General features: G+C 33.6%; 1 protein-coding gene across 2 annotated transcripts; it reads left to right on the top strand.

The window, feature by feature from the left end:
• Positions 1–517: 517 nt before the first annotated feature.
• Positions 518–16,650, top strand: LOC128155617 (chromosome-associated kinesin KIF4-like). Of its 2 annotated transcripts, none has more exons than XM_052817419.1 (26): positions 518–580; positions 758–1,035; positions 1,180–1,373; positions 1,745–1,834; positions 2,068–2,234; positions 2,359–2,573; positions 2,869–3,044; positions 3,239–3,288; positions 3,386–3,461; positions 3,881–4,017; positions 8,431–8,539; positions 8,710–8,751; positions 8,873–9,061; positions 9,319–9,422; positions 9,688–9,832; positions 10,893–11,087; positions 11,330–11,446; positions 11,556–11,862; positions 11,974–12,224; positions 12,405–12,488; positions 12,764–12,841; positions 12,924–13,025; positions 13,300–13,530; positions 14,222–14,374; positions 14,965–15,483; positions 16,401–16,650. In XM_052817419.1, the coding sequence occupies exons 2-25, from the start codon at positions 804–806 to the stop codon at positions 15,244–15,246; spliced, it is 3,726 nt and encodes a 1,241-aa protein (XP_052673379.1). In that variant the 5' UTR covers positions 518–580; positions 758–803; the 3' UTR covers positions 15,247–15,483; positions 16,401–16,650. The 2 variants fall into 2 exon arrangements, with proteins under 2 accessions (XP_052673379.1, XP_052673378.1); XM_052817418.1 differs by having other exon boundaries at positions 14,219–14,374.
• The last annotated feature ends 936 nt before the right edge of the window (positions 16,651–17,586 follow it).

The following is a 17,586-nucleotide window of genomic DNA, read 5'->3' as shown; positions in this document are numbered from 1 at the left end:
TTTTTTTGGGGGGGGGGTGTCAATCTTAAAAAAAATTTAACTATAACCAATCTCAATAACTTAAGCCAAGACACTCTAATATTAAAATATAACCTAGATTCAAATCATTTTGATATAATAATAATTATACTACATGAGTTGACTAACTGAATCAATGCATTGACCGTCAATTTAAAATTGTGGCTTATATATGTTTCATAATGCATCTCATCATCTATTCAGGGGGGATTCATTTCATTATTTGATGCTTACCGTTTTCAACATTTGTAAAAATATATTAATTAAAAACAAGAAATCATTTTAGAAAATTGCATTAGCAAACTATTGAATTACATTGTGTTTTACGATATAAAAGATATGAAAATGAATAAATCTGGTGTTCTAAAATTTATGATTGTCTCTAAGAGATCAACCTTTTTTTCCAAATAACAATTACATCTAACTGGATGCCCCTCCCCCACCCCCACCCCTATTTAATTGAGATCGGGATCGGGAATCCAAAACTCCGAACTTCAGCCTCGATATCAATTCGTATTTTCATTGGATAGTTTATATGGAGAGTCGCGGTAACTTCGAAGAGGTAAAACAAAAACATTTTATTTTTGTTCGAAATAAATGTTTTATTTTAAATATCCAATTATTTGTATTTAATTTACGTAAGAAGAGATCAGTACCTTACTTTGCATTTTGATGGCATCGCACTAACAGTGGCTCATTTACTTATAATGCATGTGCAGTGTCAATGGTTTATCTTTAGGTCCAAGGATAAGTTTACAGAGGTAAGGAGGTAAGGTATATCCATTATGTCAGAGGGGAAAGTTATCCCTGTAAGGGTTGCAGTGCGTGCCAGACCTCTCATTCAAAAAGAAACGAACGAGGGATGTCAAGTTTGTGTAAGCTTCACGCCTGATGAACCACAGATCATCTTGGGGAAGGACAAAGCTTTTACGTACGACTATGTCTTCAACCCAGCAGAAAGTCAACCTTTTGTGTATCAGGAATCTGTTTTCCCGCTCATCAAACACATTTTTAAAGGTACTCACACATATTTATAATTAAATAGCCATGATATTTATTTTCAAAAATGAGAGGATAGATAAGGACCAATTGCATATTGATCACCATTATCATGTATATATTATTCACTTAAATCTATAATTTCAAAATTCTATGTTGAAGGATACAATGCCACAGTTTTGGCATATGGACAAACAGGAAGTGGTAAGACCTTTACCATGGGAGGATGTTACGAAGCATCACTCAATGAAGACGAAACAGAAATGGGAATTATTCCACGAGTGATTCGAGAGCTCTTTAATGGCATTAATGAAAGGAAAAACTCTGACTTCACTGTTAAAGTTTCTTACTTAGAGGTAAATCTATCACAGTCAAAACCAATACTAAATTTTTTGGATGAATTGTATTTTTAGACTATTAAACTAATTAGTTGACATTTTTTGAAAACAAGTTGCGGTAGTTGCACCTTGTTTAGCTGAATTTTGTGATCCAACATCTTGCATAGAGTGATGTAGCATACTTATACATACAAATAATTAAGGATATTATCAGATAAACTTAAGATATTGGAAAACAGTCTAATTAGATTAAAGATCCTTTGCACTGATGTATTTTGATTTTGTGAGGAACAAGCAGCATTTTGTGCTGTAAAAATTCTTATTAATTAAAGTGATGTTTGTGCATGTTTTGATTTTGTGATATCCAAGCTAAATGAATATTTTTGTAGATCCATAATGAGGACATCAATGATTTGTTATGTCCAGCTGCAAAGCGCGAGCCATTAGCTATTAGAGAAGATGTTAATGGACAAATTAAGGTACATGTATTTTAAGATCATGAATGAGTGCATGGTAAAAACAATTCTATTGTGTAAATTGGACTTAATCTCTCAGTCATTTTGCAAAGCTGTGAAAGCCCTTATTCTTGCCTTTTTAAACAAACATCTATTTTATAATACACCTGAAATCATGGAAATGGTGACAAAGAATTCAAGTCGTAAAATGCATAAAATTTTGAAATAAAAATTCCTTTAAAATTTTCTCTTGACAGTTACCTGGTCTGTCAGAGGTTGCAGTTCAGAGCTTTGAAGAAACCATGAACTGCCTTCAGAGTGGTTCAAGTGGTCGTACAACAGGTTCAACAGCCATGAACACATATTCAAGCCGATCCCATGCTATCTTCACAATACATATTGAACAAAAAAAGAAACAGGATATGTAAGTTTAAGTGTGGAATAAGAATTATCACTTTTAATTTGATAAAAATTTTAAAACTGGTTATTAAGATGCTTTAAAATCACTCACCGGTGCTATATTTTTATACTTGGTTTAACCCTAACAGGGACGATGTCTGTAAGTGTAAGTTTCACCTGGTTGATCTGGCTGGTTCAGAGAGGGCCAAGAGGACCCAGGCTGTGGGGGACAGGTTTAAGGAGGGTGTCAACATTAACAAAGGCCTGCTGTCTCTAGGGAATGTAATCAGTGCCCTGGGGGAGGAGAGTCAGGCCAGGAATCACATTCCCTACAGGGACAGCAAACTGACCAGGCTACTGCAAGGTTTGTTTATAATGAACAAACAGAGATTACTTTAATTTAGATTCGATGATGGTCAATTTTTTAATAATAATTTGATGGAAATGCTTTTATGAAGGAAGACTGCATGTCATAATTTGTTGGAGATATCATTCATGGATAAGAGATATCCCATAATTGATAGTGATTCCAAGTATTTATGTGACTTTTTACATATATATTTTAAATTACTAAAGATATTGGGATACTTGTGGTTGCAGTTTGCATGATATTTAAGGAATCGGATATGAATTAATTTGTATTACGGATATTTTGGTAGATTCTTTGGGTGGGAATAGTTACACTTTGATGATTGCCTGTGTGAGTCCAGCAGATTCTAACATGGAGGAAACACTGAATACTCTGAGATATGCGGACAGGGCCAGGAAAATTAAGAACAAACCTGTTATCAACAGAGATCCACAGGCTGCTGAAATCTATCGCCTCAAGCAACTGGTAATTCTGATTTTGATTTCTTTAATGCTTCTTTCTAGAAAAAAATAAATGTGAAAGAATACCGGTAGTCTGCATTCTGGTAGAAATGTTATGATTTACTGGAAATATTTGATTGTAAATTATATGAACTTTTATTCAAAATGTAAGAAATATTTTAAACACTCTTTGGTTTGATGTACTACTCCATATTGTAGGTACAACAACTGCAGGTACAGCTGGTTAATGGCGGAGGAGTGTCCTCAATGTAAGTAATCCTGACGTTGGTCATCAAATGAGAAGTCTTGAAATAACTGTTCCTAGGAGCTATTTTCAGTTTCTGTATTTTGATGTTAATTTCATAGGAGCATTGACACAACTTCCTCGTCAACATCGTCAGAGGATCTAAAGAATTTGATAGAGAAAAATAAAGTTTTGGAGGTATTTTAAATCATTTCCATATACCTGTTTTGCACATTTCACAAAAAGTAAATATGATAAAATTCTGTGCTGTTTAATTTAGGGCAATTTTAATTTTTTAATCAAAATAGAATGCATATCAGAAACAGAAATTCATTATATTTTGTACCTATAAGATCCACGACAGTGAAATACAAATTGTATACTGTAAACGTAGTACATTTGGCTGTGTATTCTTTTTAGCGCTTTTGGCGGAATGTGGCCTCCGCTAAATCAAGTGCATCGCTAAATGCCATGTATATATGTATAAGAATAGTCACATTCAGGAATACGCGAATTCAAATCCACACCAACTTGTTAAAAAAATAATTTCCGCCAAATATCGTACACGTCAAATATGTTACGTTTACAGTATAATGAACATGTATTTACTTTTAAAGGAAGAGAATAACAAACTTTCATGTGAGCTTCAGCGAGCAGTAGATCAGAGCACCAATATGTGTGAGAAAGCCATCAAACTGGAACTCAAGTGTGAGAAACTTAAGACTCGAATGGACAAGCTCAAGACAGACACCAAGTAAGTTATTCAGCAGTCATCCTTGCTCCCAGAAGTGACACTTAATGTTTCAATGCACTATATATCGATAAAGTTAAAGCATAGGCTTTATCATAAAATTCATTTATATACTGTTACTGTGGAATCATTAGACTTCGTGGTGGCTCAATTTTCGTGGGATTCGTGGGTACCTCTCATCCACAAATTATTATTCCCACGAATTAATAAATTAGGGTTATAAAGTCATATTTCCTCTTGTAGGAATACAATAATACTCAAAACTAGACACGATCTCGTTGCGAGCAACGAGGAGGTCTTCCGTCTGATTTTAGAATTTGAGATACATTTTCGATCTTGATTTTGCTATTTAACAGCTAAACATGATTTAGAATAGAAAAACGGGGTCTACATTCTAAGGGCCAGATACTGTTTTGTTTCAGGTATAAGAGCTTTGTTCAACTAGTGTTTAGAAATTCGTCACCGTTCTTGAGATATCTGAGAAAAAAAGTTTTAGGGATCAGTCCCTTACCTCCTTATTGGAGCCGCTGAACCAAATTTTGTAGGTTGCATTTTGTAAAGTACATCATTTTGAGCATCTTTTCTTCTACACTGCATTTCAAAATATTTTCATTTTTGAGATATAGCTGGTTTATGGACTCATGACCCCTAAAAGATCCTTATTCCATAACACATGAATACATCATTACATTACTTGGATACAGAACTGTAAGATAAACATATTTGCTTCTATATATATTTTTTTTTTATATCAAATAAAAGGTCATTTAAATCTGAACACATTTTGTTCAACAACTGTTTAGAAATTCGTTACCGTTTTTGAGAGATGTGGGAAAGAACGTTTAAGGGGCTGATCCTTTAACTCCTTATAGGGGCCATTTAACGAAATTTTGAAAATTGCATATTATTTAGTACACCATTCTAAGTATCTTTTCTTCTTTACTGCATTTCAAAATATTTTTCCTTTCTGAGATATTGTTGATCAAATTTCTATAATTTTGGCCCCTAAAACCCCCTTATTATGTAACACATAATAAAATCATTACATTACTTGGATACATAATTGTAAGATAAACATATTTGCTTCTATAACCGTTCACAACATATCCCTCAGTAAAGGGCTACAGATAAAAGACTTTAGAGCCCTTTGGTCCCCTAATTTTAGGGGCCAGCATCTTTTTCTCGATATCAAATAAAAGGTCATTTAAATCTCAACACATTATGTTCAACAACTGTTTAGAAATTCGTTACTTTTCTTGAGATATATGGGAAAGAACGTTTAAGGGCTGATCCCTGAACTCCTTATAGGGGCATTTTAATGAAATTTTGAAAATTGCATATGATTTGATTCATCATTCTGAGCATCTTTTCTTCTATACTGCATTTCAAAATATTTTCCCTTTCTGAGGTATATGTGATCAAAATTCTGGACTATTGGCCCTTAAAAACCCCTAATTACGTAACACATGATAAAATCATTACATTGCTTGGATACATAACTGTAAAATAAACATATTTGCTTCTATAACTGTTCACAAAATATCCCTCAGTAAAGGGCTACAGATGAAAGACTTTAGAGCCCTTTGGTCCCCTTATGTTAGGGGCCAGCCCCTTTTTCTCGATATGAAATGACAGGTCTTGTAAATATAAACTTTTTTTGCATTACATGTGTTAACAAAATATTTTTCAGAAAAGAGATAAACTAAGAAAACCATGAAAAATTACGATGTCTTTTTAGTCTCAATTTTCGGGACCAGGCGAGCTTTAACGCCTTTTGAGCATGACAAATATGAATGCCAAATTGCACATCTTCAATCTCTTGTCTACAATCCCTGAAAGTTTGAACTCAATATCTTTTACCGTTTAGGAGGAGATCCCTGGACAAGCCGACCCTCTGAAAATTGCTAAAACGTCATTTTCTTAAGAACGGAAATGACGTCATCAAAATAAAAAAATGTATATTAAGTTCGGACTAATATCTATTTGATCTGAAAGTTTTACGAAAATCAGTTCAGCCATTTCCGAAAAATCGCCTGCACAAATTTTGTAAGAAGAAAAAAAATAATAACTAGACACGATCTCGTTGCGAGCAATGAAGAGGTCTTCCGTCCGATTTCAGAATTTGAGATATATACGTTCGATCTTGATTTTGCTATTTAACAGCTAAACATGATTTAGAATAGAAAAACAGGGTCTACATTCTAAGGGCCAGATACTATTTTGTTTCAGGGATAAGAGCTTTGTTCAACAAATGTTTTGAAATTCGTCACCGTTCAACAGGTATCTGACAAAAAAAAATTTTAGGGGCCAATCCCTTATCTCCGTATTGGAGCCGCTGAACCAAATTTTGAAGGTTGCATTTTGTAAAGTACATCATTTTGAGCATCTTTTCTTCTATATACTGCTTTAAATTTTTTTTACTTTTTGAGATATAGCTGGTTATAGTTTATGGACTCTTGACCCTAAAATATCATTATTACATGACATATGAATAAATCATTACATTCCTTGGATACAGAACTGTAAAATAAACATATTTGCTTTCATAGCCTTTCATTGAATTTCCCTCGGTAAAGAGCTACAGATGAAAGATTTGAGAGCCCTTAAGTTCCCTAATTTGAGGGGCCAGCCCCCTTTTTTGATATCAAATAAAAGGTCATTTAAATCTGAACACATTTTGTTCAACAACTGTTTAGAAATTCGTTACCTTTTTTGAGATAAATGGAAAGAACATTTTAGGGGCTGATCCCTTAACTTCTTATAGGTACCGTTTCACGAAATTTTGAAAATTGTATATGATTTAATACATCATTTAGAGCATCTTTTCTTCTATACTGCATTTCAAAATATTTTTCCTTTCTGAGATAAATGTGATCAAAATTCTGGACTTTCGGCCCCTAAAAACCCCTAATTACGTAATACATAATAAAATCATTACATTGCTTGGATACATAACTGTGAGATAAACATATTTGTTTCTATAACCGTTCACAAAATATCCCTCAGTAAAGGGCTACAAATAAAAGACTTTAGAGCCCTTTGGACCCCTAATTTTAGGGGCCAGCCCCTTTTTCCTGATATCAAATAAAAGGTCATTTAAATCTGAACACATTTTGTTGAACAACTGTTAAGAAATTCGTTACCGTTCTTGAGATATATGGGAAAGAACATTTAGGGGCCGATCCCTAAACTCCTTATAGGGGCCGTTTAACGAAATTTTGAAAATTGCATATGATTTAATACATCATTATGAGCATCTTTTCTTCTATACTGCATTTCAAAATATTTTTCCTTTCTGAGATATGTGTGATCAAAATTCTGGACTTTTGGCCCTTAAAAACCCCTAATTACGTAACACATAATAAAATCATTACATTACTTGGATACATAACTGTAAAATAAACATATTTGCTTCTATAACTGTTCACAAAATATCCCTCAGTAAAGGGCTACAGATGAAAGACTTTAGAGCCCTTTGGACCCCTAATTTTAGGGGCCAGCCCCTTTTTCCTGATATCAAATGAAAGGTCTTGTAAATATAAACTTTTTTTACATTACATGTGTTAACAAAATATTTTTCAGAAAAGAGATAAACCAAGAAAACCATGAAAAATTACGACGTTTTTTTAGTCTCAGTTTTCGGGACCAGGCGAGCTTTAACGCCTTTTGAGCATGACAAATTTGAATGCACAATTGCACATCTACAATCTCTTGTCTACAATCCCTGAAAGTTTGAACTCAATATCTTTTACCGTTTAGGAGGAGATCCCTGGACAAGCCAACCCTCTGAAAATCGCTAAAACGTCATTTTCTCAAAAACGGAAATGACGTCATCAAAATAAAAAAATGTATATTAAGTTCGGACTAATATCAATTAGATCTGAAAGTTTCACGAAAATCGGTTCAGCCATTTCCGAGAAATCGCCTGCACAAATTTTGTAAGAAAAAAAAAAATAATAATAATAGGGAAAAAGAAACCGAACGAAAACAATAAGGTCTTCCGTTGGAAAACGGAAGACCTTAATAATAGGGAAAAAGAAACCGAACGAAAACAATAAGGTCTTCCGTTGGAAAACAGAAGACCTTAATTATGTCCCCACTAATATGTAAAACTTTAGCAATCAACGAAAATTGGCCCCCACGAAATTTAATGATTCCACAGTGTATAATTGGAAGACTAAAAGAAGTAAGGGAGGTCTGCAATTTTTAGACTTAATGTGTAATTGAATACCTTTAACTTGTTCATGATTATCCCCACACAATGAACAAATGGTAAAATTCTTGTACTTTTACAAAACCCACAAAATGCAAACAAATATTGCAGTAGCTGCTTTTATGGTATGCAAATAAATGCATTGACCATACTTTTAGAAGTTTTTATGGAAATTTGATTTGGGTGTTTTGGTTACTTTACAGGATAGACTTTGATGTACTTGGCACAAGTATCAATGCAGAACAGAACCCAGAGGCAAAAGAACAGATTGAAAAAATACGAACACTGACAGTCAGCATACATCAAGAGGAGGTAAAAGTCTGAGAATTCTACAGCATTGAGATGTATTTATAATGTCTAGCAGATTTTCCTGCTTTAAGATACTGAGGTGTACATGTAGATATGGTAAATGTAATACTGGAATCATTTCCTTCATATTTTTCATTGAAAATTCCTAATAAAAGTCTGATTTATTTTTACAGCAAGATGAGGGACCGCTTTCTGTTGTTGAGGAAGAGGAAGAGGTACAATTTCTCTTTATCTTAAACAGATATGATCTGTTTTATATCAATGTTTAAATGCATGACATCTACATGGCAAAAAGTTCAACATAGTTTTAAGAAAAAGTTTAAAATCATCTTTTAGGAAAATGAGAATGACTTGTCGCCAGAAACCCCAGACAGTCGAGCATTTTCAAAAGAGTTCACGCTCCGCCAGGCCAAGATGAACAGAGAACTGCAGGAGCTGAACAGACTGTTGGAGAAGAAAGAGACACTAGCCACACAGATGACGCTGAATGACGATCAAATGAAGTCCCTTCGGGATCAACATGAGGTTCTTTTCACAATTTTTTTTAGCAATGACATGAATGAGCCAGACAAGTCTAAAAAAGAAAACCTTCATATCAACCTGCATTGACTATTGTTTGATTATTAAATTTAATTAATGCAAGCATATTTTAAATGTTAAAAGTATAATTTATTTCTCTTTGAAAAAGAAATTCAGCATTCTTAAGTGTTTTAAACCTGAAGTTTTATCACCACTAATTTTATTTACAGTAAAATTTTCATTCAGTATGAATTAACTTGTAGGCTCAAATGAAAGAACTGGAAACTCAATTAAGCTTAGCGCAAAAACAGAAAGATGAAATGCAACAGGCTCTAGAGGATGCCAAGAGTAATGCAAATGCTAACAGGTATACACTGTTTTTTTATATTATTTAATTCTTCAAACAATATTTCAATAATTAAATAGAATGTTTAATCTTCATCACACAAATTGTTCATTTAATATTCATACATGTATAATGTTTAATGGTGTGTCAGTGGCCAACTTTAGGTGGTACAGTATATCTCAGTATCTGTTTAAAATTTTCAGTATCAAAATTTCTTTTTGTATAATTGATCAATAACAGCAAAATTAAGCAGATTTGTTATTAGCTGTATATTGTATGTTAAAAGAGTTGCTGAACAGAGAAGAAAGAGACTGAAAGAGCTGGAACAGCAAATTTCTCAGCTACGGAAGAAGATGACAGAGCAGGAGAAAATGCTGAAAATGAAAGATCAGACAGACAAGAGCGTCACTAAGCTTCAGGGCGATATTCAGGTAAGTACTGTGCAGGGGTTCAAAAATTTTTTTATGATGGTCAAGTCCAGGACTTAAAGAGTAAATTTTAGGCAAGTCCGAGGAAGAAATTCCCAAGTCCACATTGTCATGATTGATAGATAAAATTATATCAACCTAAACATCACTAAAACTAATGTTATAATTTATTTTAATTTGTTGCAATGAATAAAAACTTTATGTTTGAAATTATGTTTTATTTTATACCATTGTATTAAAGCAAGGGCCTATCGTCACGCCAGTGGCTTTTGGAATTCGCAAATTCTCTTCTTTTCATAAGTTTTGTCTGAGGAATTATTAATTTTATCACACCTCGAGTCACCCCCGGCTTCTTGTTCCTCTCAGGGTCTTTCATTTGTCGTTCCTTTGCGTATATTACTGTTCGTAAATCCAAAATTCAACAAACTTACTGCTGTTTGTCATAGGGGAGAAACATGAGAAAATGTGTAAAAGCAGGTCATACCGCAACGGAAAATAAAAAGACGGATTGTTTTTGAAATGTTCGTAATGCTTATGTGTTCATTAATGCCAAAAATAACACATTTTTATTAAATCCATGATGGAATTTGATTTATTTTTAATTTTACGAACTTTTTTTTAATTTAAAAAAAGATAAAGACACAATGCCAAGTCCCTGGACTTCGGCGATTCTAAATGCCGAGTCCGGATCCGGAATTCGTTCGTCCGGGACGTCGGGCTTGAGGAATTTTGAACCCCTGTACTGTGGAATCATTTTTATTCATGGGGGTCAATGTTCGTGGGTAGCCAAAATTTCCTGGTTTGTGGGGATGTAATTTCATTGCAAGTGTAATCGGGATGATTTTCATAACTATAAAACAAATGATTGTGTATAGGTTCATGGGGATGTAAATTCATGGACAGGGGTTACCCAAGAAGGTCACGAACATTGGTCCCACACAAGCCATGAGGATTCCACAGTAGTGCATTTCCTTCCAATGTTGCTGAACAAAATTTGGTCATTAATTGTGTACTGTATGATTTGTGAATTGACTGGTAATGTTGAGATGATGTTGGAATGCAGGGATTGAAGCAGCAAAGAGTAAAACTGATGAAGCAGATGAAAGAAGATTCAGATGAATTCAGGAAATGGAAGCAGCAGAAGGATAAGGAGGTGGCCCAGCTGATGCAGAAAGATAGGAAGCGACAATGTGAGATCGCCAAACTTCAGCGGCAGAATGAACGTCAGCAAACAGTGCTGAAAAGGAAAAGTGAAGAGGTACGACTCAATAAACAATTTGTGTCACCAAAAAAAACAGTAGATTTTATATCTTTATGGGGAAAAATATTCATAGAAAAATAATGGAATTTAAATATTTATATTGAATTTTTGAAGAGGATTTAGACTACTTGATTTGTATGTTTGTTGTTGGGGGTTTTTTTTGTGTCTTGCCTCAACAACTTGTGCTTTGATAAGAACCTTTAAACCATTCATCTCATTAAAAATGCTTAAAATCTTAGGCTGCAGCAGCCAACAGAAGATTAAAGGATGCATTAGCAAAACAGAAGCAAATACAGGAGGAGAGAGCTAACAAACTCGAGTCCTACAATTCATCAACCATTGGAAACCGAGTCAGGGTAGGTGTGTCAGATAATGCATATAAATGTATATATTTGATATAGATTGGTAGTCAGTGAGCATCATGTTAGCAAAGCTTTACATGATGTATATTTTGGGGTTTCACAGTCTTGGCTGAGCCATGAATTAGAGGTCAGGATCAGTATTCGAGAGGCAAAATATCACTTGGAGCGACTCCTCAGTGACAGGAAAGACATTGCAAAACAAATCAAAGACCTTAAGGAGAAGATAGAGGACGAAACAGATGGCCCACCAATCAAAAAGCTGGCTTGGCTGGCAGAGAACGGGGACAAGACAGAGGTCAGTTTTGAGGTAGACAAAATGAACAAGGAGATAGCCACCTTGGAAGGAGAGATGGTATTGAGAAATGCCCAAATTTCTGAGCTTCAGCAGAAGATCGTGGACGCTGATCAAGGTAGATATTGTTCCATTATTCAAATATTGTAACTGATTTGTATGCAATTTTGCATTATGCAGAGCTATCATTAATTAGAATTTTGTTAATACAAATGAATTAAAATGGCAGATATAAAAGGCAAGATCTCCTGGGACACTCTACATACCATGGTGGAGGCTAAGTGTGCCTTGAAATGGCTGATGGAGCAGGCAGTGTGTGCTAAGACGGATTTGACAAGGACACAGGGCAAGCTGAAGGACACAGAGTATAACGACCATGATTACAAGGAAGAGATTGAGAAGCTAGAGAAAGAACTGTCTGTCCAGTCACGCAAAAATGAGAAAAAGATCACAACTTTACAGAAACAACATGAGGAAAAGGTACATTGAACTTGGAAACATTCTGCCTCCTAATATGTTCCTTGCTATACTTGTACAATGTACATTTACTTGCTGTAAAAGCAAAAAATTATAAATATTGTGCTTTTTTAAAAAATAGACTGTGTTTTAAAGGTTATTTAAATGTACTGAATAACATTCACTTCATATGCATATTTGTAGGTGCTTTTCTTGTTGTCCAAAATGAAGGGAAGTTCTAATGTTCAATCTGCAGATGAAGATTTGAAAGAACGACTTAAATTCCAGGTACGTGTTTTAAAATGCCATGAATTTTAAAGAAAAATAATTCAGTTCATATCTAAATTCAAACTTAATATCACCAATGTAATAAACAAGTTGAAACTTGATTTACTCCACAGTGATAGTTTGTGTCTCACCATTTTCTCAGAGTGAATTGAACAGTTATAATAAGTGTTTTTCACTCACAAAGCAAGTTGACTTGTCTGATAAAAGGCAATTTTAAAAAATCTTCATTGTGTATATATGCAAATCGATAAATGTCTCCACTTTTTTTTTTACAGGAGTCTGAAATTGAGAGGTTGAGTTCCCTAGAGGAAGAATTACAAAAGAAGTCTGAGGAGTGTGAAGAATTGAAAAAGGTTCTATAGCTTTATCTGTCTTTTGTTTACCAGATAATTTCATTTCTTGTAAAAACTGACATGAATTCCTTTCTGTTTTCAGCAAATGACACGTGCTATGTACCAGAATAAGAGAATGGCATTACTGCCAAGTATTGATGATCCTAAAGGTTCTCCATTCTTGTCGCCCACTCCAAAACCTAAGGTAAAGTAACCACTTACTCGGTTTACTCTGATCAAAGATCAATATTAAGCAATGAAAATTGGAGGGGTTTTATCTTCAATCTACCTGCAAGTCTAGTTTTTCCGTATGTACTTATGTTTTAGTGGGGTTTTGTTGTGTTTAAGTGAGAACAGACGAAAACTCATCTCTTTCAACTTGTAAAATTGTAGTCTGTGGCATTGAATCTATCATCTGATAAATTTTGAAGCTTCACAGAACTTTTATAACAATAAATACTCTGTATGATTATTGGTAGATGAAGAGGAAGAAGAAGACCAGTGAGGATGATGAGGTAGAAAACTGGGAGGACACTGAAGAGGAGAGCTTCCTCACTGATAATGATGACTCCAGTGATGAGGACTGGAGAGCCACACCCATGTACAAAAGGAGAGCCACCAAACGAAAGACGGGCAGTGTGGACAATGCCTCCATCAACGACAGGTCCACAGTGGACAAGTCTGCAAATGAGACCTCTCAACTGACCCGAGTAAGTATCATCATAGTCAAATGTAGCTCATATTGTAGCTATTGTACTTTTCCCCCTAAAAGAACTTCATAGCAAATAATTCTCAGTTGAAAGATTGCAGAACCATGCACTATTATAGACTTGATAGTCCTTGAATTTAATGGGAAACCCCTTGTACTTACTGGCTACAAATATTGATATCAATGTGCTGGCCATGCTGTAGAATAATGTATTTTATTATTATGTACTTTCATGTTAAATACTGAAACCTAATTGGTTTAGACACAGTTTATAATCCGTTCTATTACCCTCAGCATTAGCAACACACTTCGCAACTGGTAACACAATGAATTGTAACATGCTCGTACATTATGAGCGTACAATGCGACTTAGAATTCATGTCATTCCTTAAGAAGTCTGTTAAGTTTCCTTTAAAATTAAGACATTCAATATTATAAAACAAATTGTTTGGGAGAGCAAAAGTTGAAATTGACATCCCTCGAAAACTATTGTCAACCAACGCTTCACATCGGGTGACAATGATTTTCAAGGGATGTCAATTTCAACGTCAGTTGACAATGGTTTTCGAGGGATGTCAATTTCAACTGTTACCCTCCCAAACAGGCACTATTTATATAATTTTATAATTTCACTGTACTATTTGATATAAATAAGGGTCTCAAAATAAACAAAGGATCTGTTTTTACAGCAGAAAGTGAGTACATCTGCAATGTTCTGTAAATGTAAGACCAACTGCAGCAGTCGCCTCTGTTCCTGCAAGAAGAAGGACAGCGCTTGTGGCAGCGAATGTGGATGTGACATCAGCAAGTGTAAAAACAGGGAGACAACTTCTGACCAGGAAAATGTGAGTTGGTTTGAACAAAATTTATTGCATAAACATATACAAATGGTTCGAACACAAGTTCTTACAACTTACGAGGTTCTTACCAAGTATAACAATTTACAACTGTACATAGTAGTTTAAAATGGAAAGTACATAGAAATGGATATTACTAATATAGTTAAGCTATTGAACAAACATACATGTATAAACAGTTCTGTTGAATTTGGTCTAGGCAGTAAAATTGAAATTACAAGAATCTGCCACAATCTCATAAATCTTTGAACAGCTAAAAAAATATGTTGGTTTAAATTGACGCTCAGAGATTCATCTCCCCACAAAAGTAAATGACAATTAATAATGTTAATTTGATTTAAGTTCAAAAGGTTTGAAAACAATTCATTTCGTGCATTGGTAAAATTTTTACAACCTATGTGAGTTTAAATACATGTCATCAGAGAATATTTCTTAAGTGATTGAATGAACTATGATAGAATATCAGCTACATCATATGGTTTCCCAATTTCATTAACATTTACAAAGCTCAACTTTAGAAAAAATATTGTGATTTTTATTAAGTAGTAATATCAATTGGTATTTATGTTTTCGATTAGAATGAGGATGGTGATCCACAAGCCACACTGAACAGCACTTACAACCTGGAGGAGTCCAACCCAAAGGAAACTCTTCCCAAAAATCCCCTCAAGGATTTGTTAAGTTTCAATGAGGGGCATCGCAGCTCAGATGAATTTGTGATTCCATCGGTTACAAAATCCAAACGAACAGAATCTGAGGAAAGTGCACCTCTCTTGGAAGGTGGAGTCAAGAAGAGGAGGAAGCTGTTCAGTACAAGTGCCAGGAACACCAGTACTAGCTTTTTTGGACCTCTAGAGTAAATGTCTATAGGTAGAATTTATAATCTGTAGATAATTGACATGTATATATTTATTTAGGGGTTGTTTATCATCCAGACATCTCATTTGTACTGCTACAACCCAGTCATAGTCAGAAATAGCATCAACTCCAAATCACATGGTTTTGTTTCATGTACATGTATATTTTTTCCTTCTCTCTTCTCCTTTCCTTCTCACTTTCTCTCTGTCATCCTATTTAAAATTTAGCAAGATTTTAAGGTAGCTCGCGGGTTTACCTGCTTGTGAGAAAACCTACCTTGAAAATTTGTCCACGTGATCCATAGGTTTCATAGTTTTATTTCTGAAATTTATTTAAGATTCGTCTGCGCGGTAATAATGTTATCGTGTTTCAAATACAGTGTCATTAATAAAATCAAGCAACGCTATTTCAATGAAATATATAGTAAAATGCACATTTTAACCGAGAAACGCATTACAAAACTATGCTCCAAACTTTTAAACGATTCAGACGAAATTAATCATACTCAACACAAAAACAGAGGAGATAATTATGAATCAATTCATAAAAAAATATCAGTATGTGTTCTCGGCCAATTTTTTGCAAAAAAACTTTAAAGATTTAAAAGATTTCTCAAAACCTTATATTTTCATTACGACGTTAGCCTGACGTCAACATTTCCTTACTTCTTAGAACACCAAAATTGAAATGCATTTATTGACAAGACTAGCTGTTTAACACATTTTAGAACATGTTAATGCTTATTAGGCATTATTGTGAATGTTATTTAAAAATGCAATTAATGTAAGGCTGTAAAGATACAGAAAATTGCTATTTTTGTTTTTATGAAACTCTGAGTCAATCAATGCAAAAATAAAATGCCAGGCAACTACTGACATTATAAGTAAGTAATCGAATAAAACCAAAAGAAATTTAAGAATTTAATCGGTAGTACAGATTACGGAAGTTATAATTGTAAAAAAAAAAAAAAGCACTTGATATTATAAATCTTTGTATAAACAGTCATAAACCGCATATAAGCTTTTTAAAATATTTTCTTTTATACTTCTAAATATCTCATTTGTCATTTTAAAATAAAATTATGAGTTTACTATGACGGTCAACTCTTTACGTCGATTCCTATTGTGACGTCAGCAAACCCGCGAGCTACGTTAAGATATGTCAAAATGTTATATACTTCATAGTTATTTGTTTTTATTTATTTTTTTTATAATTTTTTTTTCGGCATTTTTTTTACTGATATTTCGCAATGCAGATTTTTAAAATTTATATTGTTTTATTGTGTCTGGTTTTTCTGGGCAATTGTAAATACTGTATGTATAGATTAAGTTCTACTTAAAAATCTAATAGGTGATACATGATTGTGCATTGTATTGTGAAGGAGTAAATAAAGCATCAATATTTGACTTACATTTATTTGTGTTGATATTTTATTAATTGTAACTTAGGTACTTTTATGCTTGATTCATATTAATTAAGTTGTAATTTGCAAGTGGCCTGTCATATTTAGATGAGTGACAAATACTTGTCCCTATACAGAACTATTCGGACCAGTTCACGCAATGTTAGGTTGTGATATGATTTGTCATTTGTGTTCTTCTGGAGTAGGTTTCCAGGTCCATTTATATATTTATATTCACTATGCATTTACCAATTGTGGTTCATATCGAAACAAAACTAAAATCGACAAGATCAGGATCTAATCTGTTAGAAAGCTATCGATCCGTGTATAATTATATACATTATCTTTTAAATTTTGATAACTGCTTTTATATACGAGTCATTATCAAAAAACGCAGAAATAAAATTGAAGAAAAATCAAGAATTCTCTTGTGTTGAAAAATAATTTTATTCAATTGTAACAATAAACACATATCTGAAGAATACAAAAACACTTAACTCCCACCTAGAGATTATTTGATTTCTGAGTAAAACACGATCAAAGAACTGGTCATACTTAAATGTTGTCCTTCCTGTTACACATAAGAAAATACAAATTTTAATAAATTGAAGCAAAAAAATATTCCAAAATTTCTTCAGACAATGTTGTGAAAGCATGACAAATAAAGAACCACTAACATTTTTTCAATGAAACAGAAGCAAAATACAAATTACAATAATATAATAGAAAATGTTCAAACAGGTAAACATTTTGTTTGTTATTTTCACAATTTTACAGAATAAAAAGATAAGTATAAAGCTCAAAGTGCTTATATTTGATCAGATATAAAACTTTAAGCATTTGTGTAGACCCAAACCTAAAAGAAATATACACATGCAACATATTTTTATATTTATGGTGCTGTAACAGGAAAGACTGAGTCTCGCAACAGGAAAGACAG

Source organism: Crassostrea angulata, chromosome 7 (genome assembly GCF_025612915.1).
Source record: "Crassostrea angulata isolate pt1a10 chromosome 7, ASM2561291v2, whole genome shotgun sequence".
Taxonomy (NCBI): Eukaryota; Metazoa; Mollusca; class Bivalvia; order Ostreida; family Ostreidae; genus Magallana; species Magallana angulata.
Note: the sequence above shows the minus strand (reverse complement) of the source record. Positions and strands in the feature narration are given on the sequence as shown.